Source organism: Molothrus ater, chromosome 4 (genome assembly GCF_012460135.2).
Source record: "Molothrus ater isolate BHLD 08-10-18 breed brown headed cowbird chromosome 4, BPBGC_Mater_1.1, whole genome shotgun sequence".
Classification (NCBI taxonomy): domain Eukaryota; kingdom Metazoa; phylum Chordata; class Aves; order Passeriformes; family Icteridae; genus Molothrus; species Molothrus ater.
The window spans coordinates 40,993,794-41,009,995 of record NC_050481.2 but is presented as its reverse complement, the minus strand read 5'-3'; the positions used below and the strand labels follow the sequence as shown (position 1 = coordinate 41,009,995).

At 37.1% G+C, this 16,202-nt stretch overlaps 1 protein-coding gene across 26 annotated transcripts in view; it reads left to right on the top strand.

Moving 5' to 3' along the window:
- The window catches only part of SORBS2 (sorbin and SH3 domain containing 2), a 145,061-nt gene extending 130,840 nt beyond the window's left edge, over positions 1 to 14,221 (top strand). For 13 of the 26 annotated variants that reach the window (XM_054514693.1, XM_054514689.1, XM_054514694.1 and 10 more), the window contains 6 exons: positions 775 to 1,560; positions 2,779 to 2,889; positions 4,907 to 5,014; positions 8,525 to 8,574; positions 11,316 to 11,422; positions 12,184 to 14,221. In XM_054514693.1, the coding sequence (XP_054370668.1) occupies positions 775 to 1,560; positions 2,779 to 2,889; positions 4,907 to 5,014; positions 8,525 to 8,574; positions 11,316 to 11,422; positions 12,184 to 12,245 (1,224 nt within the window). In that variant the 3' untranslated portion in view covers positions 12,246 to 14,221. The remainder of the gene's footprint in view (positions 1 to 774; positions 1,561 to 2,778; positions 2,890 to 4,906; positions 5,015 to 8,524; positions 8,575 to 11,315; positions 11,423 to 12,183) is intronic. The other 13 variants (XM_054514706.1, XM_054514705.1, XM_054514707.1 and 10 more) reach the window with 4 other exon arrangements.
- The last annotated feature ends 1,981 nt before the right edge of the window (positions 14,222 to 16,202 follow it).

The window sequence follows — 16,202 nt, the reverse complement described above, 5'->3', positions numbered from 1 at the left end:
AGAAGGATACTTCAATCAATATTGTGTAACGGTACTCAAAGCATACTCTTGTGTACTGTGCTGTCACTATTTCAAAAGCATTGTTGACTGCCTATGTCCAGTTTGAACTGAATGTACCTTTCACAAATGTTGACATCATTTTGAACTAATAGGGTTAATTTTGAAAAAAAATTCATTCTGAATTCTCAAATTCATTCATTCTGAGCAGCAGCTCATGCCTTAATAAAAGTATGCAATGTATTAAAGATGTTTCTTAAACATTTACTCAGAAGTACTAAGAAAAAGTAGAAGTATTAACATTTTAATAATTAGAAATTACCTCGGTTGTTGTACTTAGAAAGAAGTATTTAGTAACACCTAAAGTGTACTTCTGAAAATTCTATTCTCAAAATAAGAGTAATGGTTTGGGAAAAATTAATTATTATTGTTATTAATTGTATGATTTAATAACCTGTGACAGGCTCACTAACAGAGCACCATGAGTAACATAACTTCAGCAGATCAAATGCAGGTTGCCTTCATGAATGTAATGATTCAGATCTGTCTTCATGTTTGACATTTATGCCCTAAGCCAGAACCTGATAGTTTCATGTTTCAAATGTCTTTCCTGCTGTTCTGATTCATATAGTAGTGATTTCAGACACCCATGGTCACTGAAATTGTACCCTGTAATCCAGATGATGGCACAGACATTTTTATTTTCCAGTTTACTCATATCCTAATTCTCTGTCATGCTTATCTATTTCAATTCCCATGTTTTTCTTATTTTTGAAGTTGCCTTCCCAAGCACTGAGCCCACTTTCCAGACAACTTCCGTCATCTTGGTCACACATTGATCAAAAGATTCTCCAGGTTGACTGTAGTGACTTGTTCTCAAGGACTGTTGGGTTCTCAAGACCTTCAGGCATGTGCAGCTTAACTTCTCCATCAGTTCCAGACAGTTTTCTTTGTGACTTAGAAGAACTCAATTCTTTGGCATTAGCAACCTCCCAGACTATAGCAACCTCCCCAGGTAATAGCATTCACCATGTTAAGGATGGTCACTTTATGCCAAATACAGAGGTGTTTCTCAGCTCTCCTACAGATCTCCCTCTGTCCTCTCTTGTATCTCCCTCTGTCTCATCTTCAGCCAGCTCATCTCATGACATAACATATAAGCATGTCAGCAACAATACCAAATCAGGAAAAGATAAAGACTTAGAAAGCATAATTGATCCTTTAGTTATTGAAGTACCTAGAGATTTGTCAGATGCTACAAGAGAAGGTGAACACGGTGCTATGCATAACATCCCTTTGCCATATGAAGAAGGTTCCTTGTCCAGTGTGCTAGCTGCTGAAAATGAAGAGGAAATCTGTACTGCAGACCTGTCACTTAATAAAGGGGATCAGTCAGAATCTCAAGAATCAGATTTCTCTGGAGAAGCACAAGACACAACAGAAGAACTGACTAGACTGTACATAGAGGAGGATCTGGTACATGACAATTTAGAATTCCCAATAGCAAGTGGAGAAGATTCTATGGATTGTTATGAAGGATATACTTCACCAGATATTTTTAAGGTATTTTAATTTCTGACAACCCTGACTTCTGTGTTCAGATAACTTAGTGTAATTGTTCTCTGCCTTGTATCTACACGTTTGTATTGTGCACAGGCACACTTTTATATAATTGCATTTGATAAAACTGAGCTCTGAGCAAGCTGATTTAAGAAGAAAGGTGTCCCTGCCCATGGTAGGGAGGTTGGAATTAGATGATCTTTAAGATCCCTTCCCACCCAAACCATTCTATGATTCTATGATTAAAAATTGTCAGCGTTAGGGGGCAGTCCCTTCTCAGAAGCAGGCATATGCACTATTGTAAATTCTATGATGTATCAATTGTGCTAGTCCTTTCCCTCCTGCCCTTGCTCTTTGCTGAGGAGTTTCTGATGTGAAAAGCCAGTGAACCATTTCCCTCCCCAGCCCATTGCATGCTGCCCCTTTTGAGAGAGAGGCCCCAGCAAGCAAATGCTGTCAGCAGCCTCCAGAGGAGGGACATGTGCCTGCTGCAGAGACTCTGCGGTTTGTGCTTGGCATGTGTCAGCTCACAGCTGATGTATTTATAGCAGGCTCTGTTACAAGGATCTCACTAACAGTAACAGATCAGATTATGTTTGGCAGTTACACAAATGCTTCCTCCCCAAGCCCTCCCTGTTCCTCTTTGGGACCCTACATCACTGAGCTATCCCAAGTGTGTGCTGGCCATTAAATGCCACAATGTAACTATACAGTTTGTGTGGTTCCCAGGCATAGCTCTTTTTTCTGTTCAGCACTTACTTCAACAGACTATTCAGGTAGTTGCTTTCACTGACAGCATGCATGTCAGGTGCTTAGGACAATATGTTTTAGACCAAATGTTAAACTATTTAATTACATTTTGCCCTTTAATTACATTCTACCCTTAAATGACCTGAAAAACAAAGAAGAAAACTTAAGAATAGAGGTGAAATCCATGGCGACAAATGGCATCATTTTAATGCTTTCTGAGGCAAGAGATGTCTTCCAGAAAAGTAGATGACTAATAATAAGATTAGCATGAGATTTGCGATTGTTGAGGTTAGTTACATGCCCCCTTACTGAGCATTTGACATCCTTCAGCTGATTTTGGAACACAGTTTTATAGCAGAGCTACTTCTCATATTTCTTAAACATTTAAGCCAGCTCTGCTTTCTGCTGGAACATCAAGAGACTGATCCTCTTTTCCATCTTTCCTCTAATCTTCCATTTCCCTCTGCCAAGGCACCTACTTCCCACTCCGTTCCTACAATATCCCTGTCTACTGCTTCCCTCTCAGCTCCTCTCCTCTCTAAACCCTTACATCAGCAGGAGAAAGACTCACTACAGTTAAAGGTAACTGCACCCCTTGAATATGGATTGTTGTAAAGCTTTGTGTCTATTAAATAACTGCAAGGCTAACACTGAGTTTGATCTTCTCAGATGTACTGCTTTCTCTACTAATATTAAATAACATAAGAAATGGAGGATTGATAGGTCTTTTTCAAGTGAAACACAAGGTAAAGCTATAACCATTGTGATACAATTCAATAGTTTAAGGAGATACCAATGATAGGAAAGCAGAAAGCCGCCTACTCAATTTCAGGTTCATACTAGGACAGCAGTGTAACTGAGTTACTTGAATGAAACAGAACTGTATTTAACTATGCAGAAACTAGATAACATTAGTGTTTCTGTTTTCAATTTCAATCCAAAGCCTGGGAGAAAAGTCATAAATTTCACAGGAAAGCACCACTGCTGAGGGTCATGTTCTAAATACCAATTCTGTTAGTCAAGGACTTGACAAAGATTATTCCCTCTTCAGGACTACATTTTGTGTCAGCATTGAAGCTCTGTGGCAGAAAAATGAAAACTTGCTCTAGAAAGACAAAGTTAATTTGCAGTGCTAACTTCCAGAAGATTTGTCTGCTCATGAATAGGAGAAAAAGTAACGTAAAGAGAAACTATCCTAGAAAAGTGATCATTCCATCATTACATCTATGTCATAAATGCCCTCCTTTTTTTTTTCTTTTCTTAAGATCAACCCCATTTTACAATGTGCATTCACAGAAAAAACAGACATAATGGACTTAAAGAAGTCTTAAGATCAACAAATCTGTTGAAAAATCAGGGTTTTTTTCTGAAGCAGGGAAGAGACATAAGGCTTCTTTCCAGGGCATGAATCTGTCATGAGCTTAGGTTTGCTCCATCTCAAAGAAGAGTAAAATAGAGTGCTGCACTTGTGTCTGCAGCTTTTAATAATGTAGCAGTTGGTAGAGTGCTTTTGGTGCTTTTGCTTAGCCTAACCAGAAAAATTAAGAACATTCCTCATCTACACTGAAATTCTTTTTAGGTGACCTGTATGTTCCTTGCCCTTATTTGAGCAAGGTGTGTTAATCCAAGCTGAAAATACATAGAAGGAATATATGTTCTTGAAACGGTATACGCATACTTCAGTAACTTTTGTTAATTTAAAAATACATATGTACACACACACACACACATATATATATATTTGCTATGTGGCTTAAAACTAAATGGAATACAAGGAGCTATGGGTGGGAAGTGTCACTTTGCATTTTGTTGATGGGTGGGATGTGTCCTCCAAAAAAAGAAGTCTGAAGACACATCATAAGGAGAAATGCTGACATTTTCCTGCCTCCTTGGCCTCTCTTGGTATCTTTTTTTGCTGTTCTTATTCACCCCTCTCCTAAAGGGGGATGGTTTTTTTTTTTGTTTAGTCACATTCTACTGACAGTCAGAAATACCTAAGAAAAGGTTTCCAATATAGCACTCTGCTCTCCTCACATTCCCCCCAGCTCACTCCTGCCCATGAGATTTCACATGGGCTGCACACACACTCCTTAATAACTGAATTCTGACAAACATGAAGCTGATTTGTAGTGATGCTAACAAAATGAGGATACTTCCATGAAGTACTTTCCACCAAGTATTTACTTGCTTTCTAAATGCAAATCCGGGGGTGTGTTCTGTTTAACAGCAAGGATTTACATTCACCATTGGTATTTCTAAGGTAGCATTTCTGCTCTATGCTGTTGAGCTTTTCTGTGTTATTACCTGAGCTACTTCAGGGGGTACACATGCAATAACTGTTCCAATTGCATATGCTATACACGATTCATCTTATAATTGTATCATGTAAGGGTGTTACAGAGCAGGAAACCCTTGGGAAAAAAAGTTACAGAGGTAGCAATGAAAATACTGTGTACTAACAGTACTCTCCTACCTGTAACAATTGCTTTTTGTTATCAGGAAAAGCATGTCTGACTTGCATGTAGGAATGAAGCAACAAAAATCCCATGGTGCTTCATTCTTAAACTCTCGCTTGACAAAGTTTTTGTGGTTCTTCTAGGCTAATTTAAAGAGGGAGCTATTTGTTATGGGTAAACCTCCTCGTAGCCCAGTGATGACTAAGAGATCCTGCAGCTCACCTGTCAGAGGTCACAGCTATTCACACAGGGTATGGAACTGGATGCCCAGTGTGCAATAACAGCTTTTCCATGGACAAGGAGCTCAGTGTCTAGTCTTTCAGTATTTTGCTTTTACCCAAGTGTCTCAATACTATCAGTATGCTGTGTTTTCTTCCTGTTGTGCTTCTGTGCTATGACTGAGTAAAGGCATCAGGTTTGTGTGTGCCTGAACTTTTTATATAAATCCACTAGTGTATTGCATCTCTGCAGTACTGCATGGTATTTCCAGTGCTACAAGGTGTTTATATTTAGTTATTTATAGTTAGTCTAGTTCTATTAAAATTACTCCTCTCTTTCAAAGTATTTTTAGTTTATTAAAATTACAGCTTCTTACAGTAAAAAAATTTATTCTCCATTTCATATATACAGGCTTTTGCATGTATACAGACTGAATTTTTTGTTTTGAATCCACGTCCTTCTTTTCAAAATGTTTTGCTCCTGCTACATTTTTTTTCACTTAATACTGTCCTCTTTATCCAAGCATTCCAGATTTTAATACTCTTTAACCTTTCACTTCTTATCTGTAATGTAACTGTAACACAATCCTAATTTTTTCACTTAGCCAAAACGTCAGGTTGTTTTGAATTTGCATGGATTTTGCTCAAAAAGGTAATCTACATTATGAAAAAGGGAAAAAAAAAATAAACCACAAAACGTCAAACACAAAAACCCCACCCTCAACCTAAACAATATGAGAATGAGAATTTGTGGTTTATGCTTCACTTTCAGCCCAGGATTTATTTGTCCTTCGCATTGGTTTCTTAACTTTAGGTCTTAAAACTGGTAATGGGATTAATTATTTTCCATGCTGTTGCTGCTGATTTTAGGTGATCATCTTTCTGGTGTCTCCCTTTTTAAAATTTGAATCTTAGTTTAAGATAGGCAGGTTTGTGTAACTTCTAAAGTCTTAGCTTTTTGGCAGGCCTCTGTTTACTTCCAGGTATTGAGGGGACAGTGTTTTCTTCACTAATGAAGAAAGACAGTTCAATCCTAGGAAGGCCAGAATTCTTGTAGTAGCAATCAAATTCCATCTAACACAAACGCCAACTAGGAATGAGAGCTGTAAAAAAGGGATTAAGCCCTATTTCAATTTTGCACATTACTCCAAATGAATGAAATGTAACCAGTATAATAAGAGGAGTGTATTGGTAATGTGTAGTGTTTATTACTTTAATTCCAAAAGTACAAGAGCACATATCATGCACCTAATTTGCATTCTCAGGATGCTACAGAACTTTTATATGTAAATGCAGTATCAGTCATGGATGAAAATCAGGCTTACAGCTGGGACCATTGACTTGATTGCACACTCCTTAATGTTTTTGGGATTAGGTCCTGCAATATTTCCCAGGAAATAGGACAGTCTGGTAAACTGAGTTGCAGTTGAAAACTAGGAATCTTTGTTAACAGTCCTTTGTCCAGCCAATACAGCTGTATATGGGAATGAGAGCTTAGGGAAAGAAAACAGGGAGAAAGCTTCTGGATGTCAGCTGGGGTATTACTGTGGAATGCCTGCAAATAGAGAGCAAGCACCAAGGTCCCCCTGCTCAGACATACCACCAATCATTTCACCTTAATTCTCCAAGATTGTAATTTTGTCACAGGACTGTTTTCTCTGCAGCAATAACATAGAGTTAAATCATGAGTCTTGATTCTTATCTATTTCTACACTGGCTAATTAGCAATAGAACCTCTTATGAAGCATATGCAGAAAAAGATGATAACACTAACCTACCCAGTTTCTTCCTGGTTTGGTATTATGTTCAAAGCATTAAATCATTTGTAGCATTGTTTAGGACTTTTACTTCCATTGTTTATAGGAGAAGTCCTTAACCTTGGCTGAGTTCTTTTGCATCTGTATCTTTGGCATTCAGCTCAGTTACAGACCTGATGAAAGATTAGCAGCAAATCAGGGCAGATTTCAATCTAAATACAAAGAATTTTGACTATTCTCTGCTTGCTAGACAAGCCAGCCATTGAAGGAGGTTTACTGAGAACTGTTTAATTTGTAATCTTTACTGTTTATTCTTGAGTAAAAATTATCCATCTTGTACATGGGCAGAGGCAGAGTTAAGAGGGAGAGAAGACAGTAAAGAGTATAAACTTTTTTTTTTACTTTGAAAATCTATTTCCCACCTAGCATTCAATAATATGAATTAAAAAAAAAAAAAACTGTAATCTACCTGCCTGCAAATTTAGGCACCTTTTAAAAGATATACTCTATAGACTGTAAAGTACAGATTGTTCACAATATTTTCTGCACATATTCATAGAAACTGCTGAAAAGAAATTTAACTAATTCCATCTGGAGATGCTGAGAGGAAAAAGAGGGGAAAGAAACCTAACAAACTACATCCGTGTTTTTCTGTTCAATTTTTGCCATCAGCCTGTGGATTGTTTACGGCTGCCTTCTCTCTTGGAAGACTGTATCATCTTCAAGAGTGACTGAAATAGTCAAACCAAGAGAGAACCATGGGGCAATAAGACAAATTCCATGGCTAAAGATCAGGTTGCAGCTTACTCAATTCATGAAAGAAAGTGCTATGAGCAGTGTTTGATATCCACATTCCCAAAACAGATATGGTTCCCAGACTTGTCTCTACAGAGTGACCAGAGGGCATCCTCAGTCAACAGAGAATACGATCCCTGCTCATATCAAGAGCTTTTCCAAGCAGCTGCTCCTGCACTTTCTGGCCCCAGCCAGATTCTAATCAGTATAAGTCAATAACTTTCTAAGCAGGATATGGTTTCTGTAGAAGGTTAGTATTTTTCATTTACATGCATCCAGATGTATTGGATATTATTGCTCAGTAATGCTCCATTAAGAAGGAACATAGTTCCTTTCAAAAGTTCTGCACTGGAAATACAGACTACTTTTTTCTGTTGAAGTGATAATTGTTATAGTCACACAATTAAATGTATTCTTTCAAAATTGTTTTCTGTTCTTTGCCTCCCAATAGCCTGCATGGCTTGAGATGAAAGAGAATTAGTTAAAGCATAGCATGTTATGCCTGCCAAGTTAGTACTCTGTGTGTGTAATGTAAATTGGTATGTTGTTCATCTGTGAATATTCTAGATTCTGCCATCATGTATAGGAGATTTTATCTGCTTATCTAAAAATATATTTCACCCAAAAAATGTATGATGTTCATCAGTTGCATCTGATTTTTCTAATGTTATTTCTGTTTCACAGTGAAGAGGCAGCAGGGTTCTATTCCAGCTTTGTACTATGCTATAAATAGAATGGACTATTGATGAAGTTCACAGTTTGGTTTAGTTTTTATTATGACCTCCAAAAATCAGATCTTTAAACGTGCTGAGATTCAGTTGTTTGACGTGTCTCTTAAGGATTTCTTGTGAGTTGGAAGGGGGGCATAATGGGCCATGGTTTTACACAAGGTAGAATATGGACTCTTGAGCAACTATGTGTTACACCCCTATCCAACTATTTGGACCTTAAACTGCAAATCTTTATTACATTTCAAATCATTTCATTTCAGCCACAGCGCCCTGTGCTTTCTCATGAAAATATACACGGTGGGGGGGAACCGTAAGTATAATTCTTGTCTACTAAACCAAAACCTAACGTTTAAGTAACAGCCAGCACATCATCAGATAATTTTTTAACTTGCCAAGTACAATTATGAAGAGATTTCACAGATTTATTGATAACTGCATGATGTAGGAAGATAGCCAAGAAGGTCCCAGAGGGCAAAGCCTTATTTGTTTAATTTTACATTCAGTGCAGCCAGACATGGCAACTTAACAGCTCTCCGTTTTCTGTACTTACAGAAGAGATTTTGACTTTTTTTATTCTCTCCATTTTTACATCTCAGGAAAATGACAATTACAGATTCAACATTGATTCAACTGATCTGCTTCACTGACTTGATACAATTATTCAGAAACAGTTCAGGATGTGAATAGAGAGAAAAAAAGTAACTTGATAATGTTGATCACAGGAACACAGGCTCACACTTTTTGGTGTGATTTACAAGTGCAATTCAAATATGAGATACAAGAAAAGCTTTTCTGAAAACTGGAGAAGAACCTAGAACTCAAGTCTTATTTTAAGTGCTTGGGATACTTCAGTACTGACAGTTAAAATGCAAGATTGTCTTGAGATTTCCACCCCCCCCAGCCTTGCACTCGGGTCCTACTTCAGTGATCACTGAAACCAGTAGCCATTCTTCCTTTAGCATCAGAGCACTTCAGTATATGCCCTATTAGATAATTTTTCATAAAATGTACCTAATGTTTATTGTCTAAAAATATTTTTAAGTTTTCCTTAGTCATTTAAAGATTAAAAAGAAGGGCAAAAAGTTACCAGATAGATATACCACAAACACATAATAAAATTGGGATATTCAATCTCACTGAAACCACAACTTCCTGTTGCTATAGTTGAGCATACTGAAGCACCTAACTCAGTTTTGGAAGCAATAATTTTCTAATTCATTTTGTTTGATATATAATAAGTAGTTCATGACTAAATTTTTTGATTCCTAAAATTAAAAATATAAATATATTCATTTTATATTTAAATTTATATATAAATTCTCTTGAATATGTTTTCTGTCAGTATTGTAAATGCCAGTAGAGTTTTCATACTTACAAAAGTCTTAGATTAGCATAGAGAGAATGAAATTACTACAAAGGAGTTTTTTAGATGGATTATCTAGAAATTACTAAGATTCAATTTCTAAAGTACAAAGAGAGCTCATGGTAAGTTCTTGTTACTGTACTTGAGTAAGTAATTGGCTTGAATCCTATTCATGACACATTGCATCTGCAAAGCTTTTCCCTTTGGAAGCTGCATTTAATTATTTTTTGGAATATCACCATAGCTCTGCTTTCCTGGAATGATGATAAGCATAACAGAAAACATTATTGCCACTTAGCTCTTTGCACAGATTGTTCTTACTACTGCTATACAAATTACCAAAGGTAATTGCCTAAACAACCAGTCTCTTTCCATTTTGTTAATTAAAATACAAAAAGAGACTTTTGGGGCTTGGAAGATGACTGCCAGTGACAAGAAATTAAGGTGGTTTTCTTTTTTTTTTCTTGGAACATTTTCTTCTTTTCTAATCTCTGAACCAGCAATGTGAAAAATAAGTGTAGTTTATTTAAGATAAACATCATGAAACTAAACCTAGCACCAGTCTGTATATAGGATTTTCAAATTGGCCTTTCAGTAGCAGGAATTTTTTACTGAAGTAAACATCTTATTTAAGCCATGAAAACTTAGTCAGAATGATAAAAACATCAATGAGCAACCTATCTTGTTTGTACTGGGGAAAGTGTAATGATGGTATTAAGGTTTAAAACTCGGTGAACTGTTCTAAGAGAAAAGAATGGATACAATTATGTTTTGCTTCAGTAATCTGAAATTAAAACTATATCCTTTTCCCAATTTCTGCAGTTGTGCCCTACTTCATTTAGACAGTCAGTCATATCTAAGGCACGGTTGCTTAGGAAAAAAGGCCAATTCTGACCATATAGGATTCACAGGCTTTTACAACAATCTTCCTGTGGGCTGTCAGCCCAAGAACCTTCAGTTCCCCCTACTGAGAGTTTATTCTTTCAATTCAACAAACTTTAATTAAAAGCTGGCAAGGAATGAAATACAATGTATTTAGTAATTGCACACCTCTTGCCATTTATCCACTTATATCCTGCAATCTGCAGCCCTGGCCAGGTGTAGAAGCATAGCTCAGGGCTTGAATATTGTTTGAGTTTCCATCCCTATTGTCCTCTGATTTGATCCAGGCCTCTCCCTCACTCTCATAGATGGCTTATCTGTGTAGCCACTGAAGAGCCCAGGGAGCTCCCCCAGCCCCAGTGACAGCATGTGAGAGCTGCTGTGCTGGGTACCCTCACTTGTGCTGCTACTGCCTTCTCTGGACCTTAAAGGCAGAACCACAGTGCTGACCATGGCAGCTTACAGGGCTAGCGCATCTAGACTCTCCTTTAAATGTCCTCTGTTTGGTTACTGAACTATAAAATAACACTAAAATGTTTTTAAAAAATGCTTTTGAAACAACTGGTTGAGGAGCCATCAGACTTGCCTTTAAACCCAGTCTTCAATGTCTCATGAGTTGCCTTTCTAATGAAGATTTTATTTACTATAAGTTCCTAACCCTCAAGTCCACTAGGCAAAAAAAAATTCCTTTTCCCCTCTATTTGCAAGAAGTGTTTCTTCTTAATGTTTGAACCAGCTCCATTACTTGAGCAAAAGTGCAAGGAACTCTTACTTCTTTTTAAAATGACTCATTTGTCCTATTTAAGGTTTCAGGCTCTATATAACTATACCCCTAGGAACGAAGATGAATTGGAGCTCAGAGAGGGAGATGTCATTGATGTGATGGAAAAATGTGATGATGGATGGTTTGTGGGTATGTTTTGATTTGGTTGCTCTTCTTTTTTTTCCCCCTGACCTATGCTGCCCTCTTCATGTAGTGTCTTTTAAACAACTTGATTTTTGGCATTTAGTGTAATAAATCTGATCCTGGCTTTATCAGGAGAAATCCCAACCAAAATCCACTGAAATTAGCAGGTGATTTTGCACTTTTCTCTTTTAAAATTGATAGATGCCAAATTGACACACTGCTCCTGATTGTTGTACAGCATTGTTGCCATTTGTGACACAGAATGGACCACGTATTACTTCTCTCTTTATAAAGGCCAGATACCTTAAAACCTTCTCATGGGAATACATCCACAGCACTGACCACTTGTGAAACCCAAGTATTACTGATCAAATGATGATTTCATGACCAGGCCTAGATATGGTGGCCTAATCATTTCATAAACCCTCATGCACACAGCAGCTAACTTAATCAACAGACAAGTTCTTAATACTTAAAAAATTCACATTATTTTCATAGACTTTATGTTGATGAAATTAAATTATTTCTATGTACCAAGAATTTTAGCACAGCTTTTAATCAGGCCTAACAATTTAGTCAAATATGCTTCTTCATTTGCATTTTGCTTCCCGTGTTACACTTTGTTAAACCTCACAAATAATATATGGTATAAGGAACTCTAGATCATTCTGCTTGTGCAATATTAAACACAAAAAATTTTAAGGCCAAGCTTACATAGTGATTTTCTGTTGTTATTCCCATCTTTCATCTATTGCTTCTAATTTCAGGAACTTCAAGAAGAACCAAATTCTTTGGTACTTTCCCTGGAAACTATGTCAAGAGGCTGTGAAATTTTTTTTTCTACTTATTTATGCTGCATCTCTGCAACACATCTGCATAAAGCTGCTAGAAAACATGCTACGCTGGCCTTCTGTTTTCTCGCTTGCAGTCTCAAATAGAGGCCATCTAGTTCACCCTCATCCCATCCCACCCGCCAAACCGTCCCAGCAGTATTACAGCAACGACCACAGTGTGAATAACTAAGCTTTTCTGAGACAAGAGGAAGCATTTCAACATTTAAATACTCCCTGGTTTAAAGTATTTCCGTGTGAAACACAATAGGAAAAAGCCTGATGACAGGTACATAAATGAGTTGCCATGGGGGGGTAGGGGGGAAGGGGGAAAAAAATTATTCTTATTTTGAACATTTGTGGTACTACCATGAAGTCTGGTGGGATTTTTTCAGCATGCATGTAATACAGAGGAAAGTTGCTGTTTACTATTTTTTAAAAATTTGATTTTACACATTCTTATTAGCTTGGTAGCATTTGTTGCTTCCACATTGCTGTGTCACGGGTTTGCCTATTGTACTGGTTTACAATGTATGACAAACTATAATATAGACTTTTTGCCTGCACTTGTATGCTGTAACAAATGCACAGTGATTGTAAAATCTCAAGCAAGCAAAGTGAAAAATGGAAGAACTGCAAGTGTTCTGAACGGGTGCAATGGTATTGGCTAAATCTTTTATCTTTTTTTCCCTAATGAAAAACTGTAGTGAACCTGTAGTGTTTTCTGTTAAAAAGTAAGAAGTGCAAAAGGCACAAAGACTGGGGAAAGAGGATTTAAGGAAGAGCAAGACAGTGCTGTAAGCATAGACAATAATAACCTGCTATTGATGTCTGATATTAAATGGTTGTAATCAAAATGTTGTAATAGTAAGCAACATGAAGTGTAAGAGGTAGTGTTTTTACTTATCAGGAAATTAAAGAAGCAGGAAGGTAAACAGTGTTAGTGCAAAGGGTTGTTGGATTTTGGTTTTTTTCTTTCCTAACATAGCCACCTGAAAAATATTCACAAGCATCATGTACTGATTTATTTCACTATATGTGTATGTATGTTAATGAAGCCCAAGTTACACATTCTTTTTAGGAATTTAGACAGAAAAAAGAAGTCACAAGTATTAAAACAAATATATTTTAGAGGTGTTGGGTTTTGCTTTTTTGTCTGAATGAACAAGTGTTTGAAAACATACATTTTCCATAAGCAAAGGTAAGCATAAATAGCAAATGAAATTAAGGCACAGGATGATAATGACTATGGCTTTATGAAAATAAAAATTTGGATTTGGTTTCTTTGGCACCTTATAGATGGCAAAAGCTTCTGCTGCATTTTTCATGGATAAAGGATCAAAATTATCAAAATGTATGTAGTCTCTGTAGCATTTTGTACATAATTTTGCTTTTTTGTACAGAGCCATTTGGTTGTTGATTTTTAAAAAATTAAGTTTCTTATTTGCCCTCTTCACATACAGAACATTTCAATGCATTTTTTCTTTTCTTTCTCTGTTTACCATAAGCACATCTGGATAGTGCAATTCTGTAAGATAGCCTTTTATGCAAAATTTTATTAATTAAAATATGGTTTACCAGCCAAATCTAAATGTACATATGTCTTTATTACTGAGAAAGGTCATTAAGGCAAAGGTAAAGAAACATCTTTGTGCAGCATACCTTTATTATTGCAGATTTCATGGCAAAAGCTTTATATTCAAAGGCTTTCAATTTTAAACTAGATCTGCATGCAGCTTTGCTGTGAGATTAATACTATCTTTGATGCCATTTATGATTGAGGACTTAAATATCTGTTGCCTGTGATATTTAAAAAGTACTGTTTCTACTCTGTATCTGATTTTAGAAAAATGCAGGTTTTTCATACCTGAGTTTCAGGTAACTGACTTTGAATTCCTACAAGCAAAAGGTCTCTGTGGTTTTGGTTTTTTTTTTCTTGAATAGACTTCTAATAAATTTTGCTTGGAGTACAAAACTGTTTCCCCCATCATTTCTCCAAATACAAGCAGCTTATCACTTAAGTATTGCAAAGTGCTTAACTCTTCAAGCTTATATGCAAATATTAGTACACCTTGTACTTACACACACACCCCACACCCCCCATCAAGCCTACACCAGTTATATATATGTGCCACTAGCATTGCCCACACAGCTCTCACTTGGTCCACTTCTGTGTCATGCCTGAAACACCTGAATGCAAAAGCAACATTATGGACTTTCTGCATAGAAAGTCCATAATTTGAGATTATTTTTCTCTTGCCAGAACCACCCTTCACAGAGAAACACAATGTATAAACCCTTTATACATGCCAGAAGTTCTTACATCCTAATCCTTCAACAAAAGCAAAACGAGAACTCCCATGGTAAATGACAGCATAGGAACGAGAATTGAGGAAAACACTGGTTTTGGGAAACATTTTACACTTGGGACATCTCTGCCTGGCAACAACTGTCCAAAAAAGCTTGCAGCAAGAAGCAAAGCAGGTTCTAGGTTTGGGGTGGGGCCTTGTGTTTGGTTTTTTTGTTGAATTTTTTTTCACTGCCTGGTCACACAGATACTGCTGGAGCCTCAGAGTAGCTCTTTAGTCCTTCTTCACCATGCCACACTGGCCATTCCTGCCAGACTGCTTCTTCCCAAATGCTGTGCATGGTTTACTTCTACCACTAAAGAATCCAGTAGACCAGCAACCTGCCTTTGGACAGGAATAATCCATTTCCTCAAGTCTGACGTATGCTGTTTTCTCTTCACAATTGCTGGGCTAGAAAATGCAAACCCACCAAAATCTCTAAATAAATAATAAATATGTAGCTGAAAGTGATAGCTGTCTACAGGGAGGCTAAGACCAAGGACTGCTGTTAAACTCCAGCAGAAACTCCTTTGTCAGTATAATTGTCAGTTCTGGGACTGCTTTCAGTCAGGACAAGGCCTGATTTAGTCAGTATGACTGAAGTGACCATTCCCTTCCTCTGCTAATTTAGCTTAAACCCACCCCATGCATCTCTTCTCACAGCCCAATAACCAAATGCTGGCATATGCAGTGCAACATGGTTTGGTTTGCCCTTTCTGTTTGCTGGGTGACCCAGCATGGCATTTAGGGCATCACTGAAGTCCTGCTTTATGCCAGGTACTTGCGAGAACTGTCAGAAACAGGCAGTGCTGTGCTTTAATAGTCTTCTATAAAAACTAGCCTAGTAACATCAGCTGGTTAGTATAGTCTCATTAATATAAAGAAATTCTGGATTGTTAAGGGTCTGAGTGGTTAAGGGATGAAATAGAATCCTCTGCTAATTGCAAAGTGAATGAAAACGGGGAAAATATTTGCCGTTTTAATGAGAATAGCAAGTCATTGACACTTCAGGAGAAGATTGTAGTTCTTAATGTTTTCATCAAAAAGTAGATAAATATTTAAGTATATCCAGGTAAACCAAACATACTCAATTCTGCTAAGTCTGCTGAAATCCCAACTACACTATTGAAGGAAAAAAAAAGGGATTTTTTGAGTTTCCTTGGATAGGCCCCTATAAATCCAAGAAGGCCACCCCACACCCCATCACCACTTTTTTGGTGTTTCATCCAAAAAAAGCCAGAGCAAGAGAGGTCTGGGGATTTAGAAGCCAGCCAGTTTAATATCTAGGAAAAGATGAGAACAGATCAATTAAAAGCTTCAGATATTCACTGATTTTTCTGGAAAATTATGTATCAAACCAAATTCTTTTTCTCTTGTCAGCATATGTAGCATGCTTCTTGATTTCTGTTAGGATTTGCTTTAATGCTATGAGTTGGCAGCTGGATTTGCAGACTAAGAAAAGTCAGTGCCAGTGCAATAAAATGAAGTCTGTTGCAGAGTTGCATATTACAGACAAACAGGTAATATAACCACAGCATCCCGAAAAACCAGTTGATCTCAGTCCCTACCCTACAGAGAGTATTTGCTGCTGAGGCAAAGGCTTCCTAA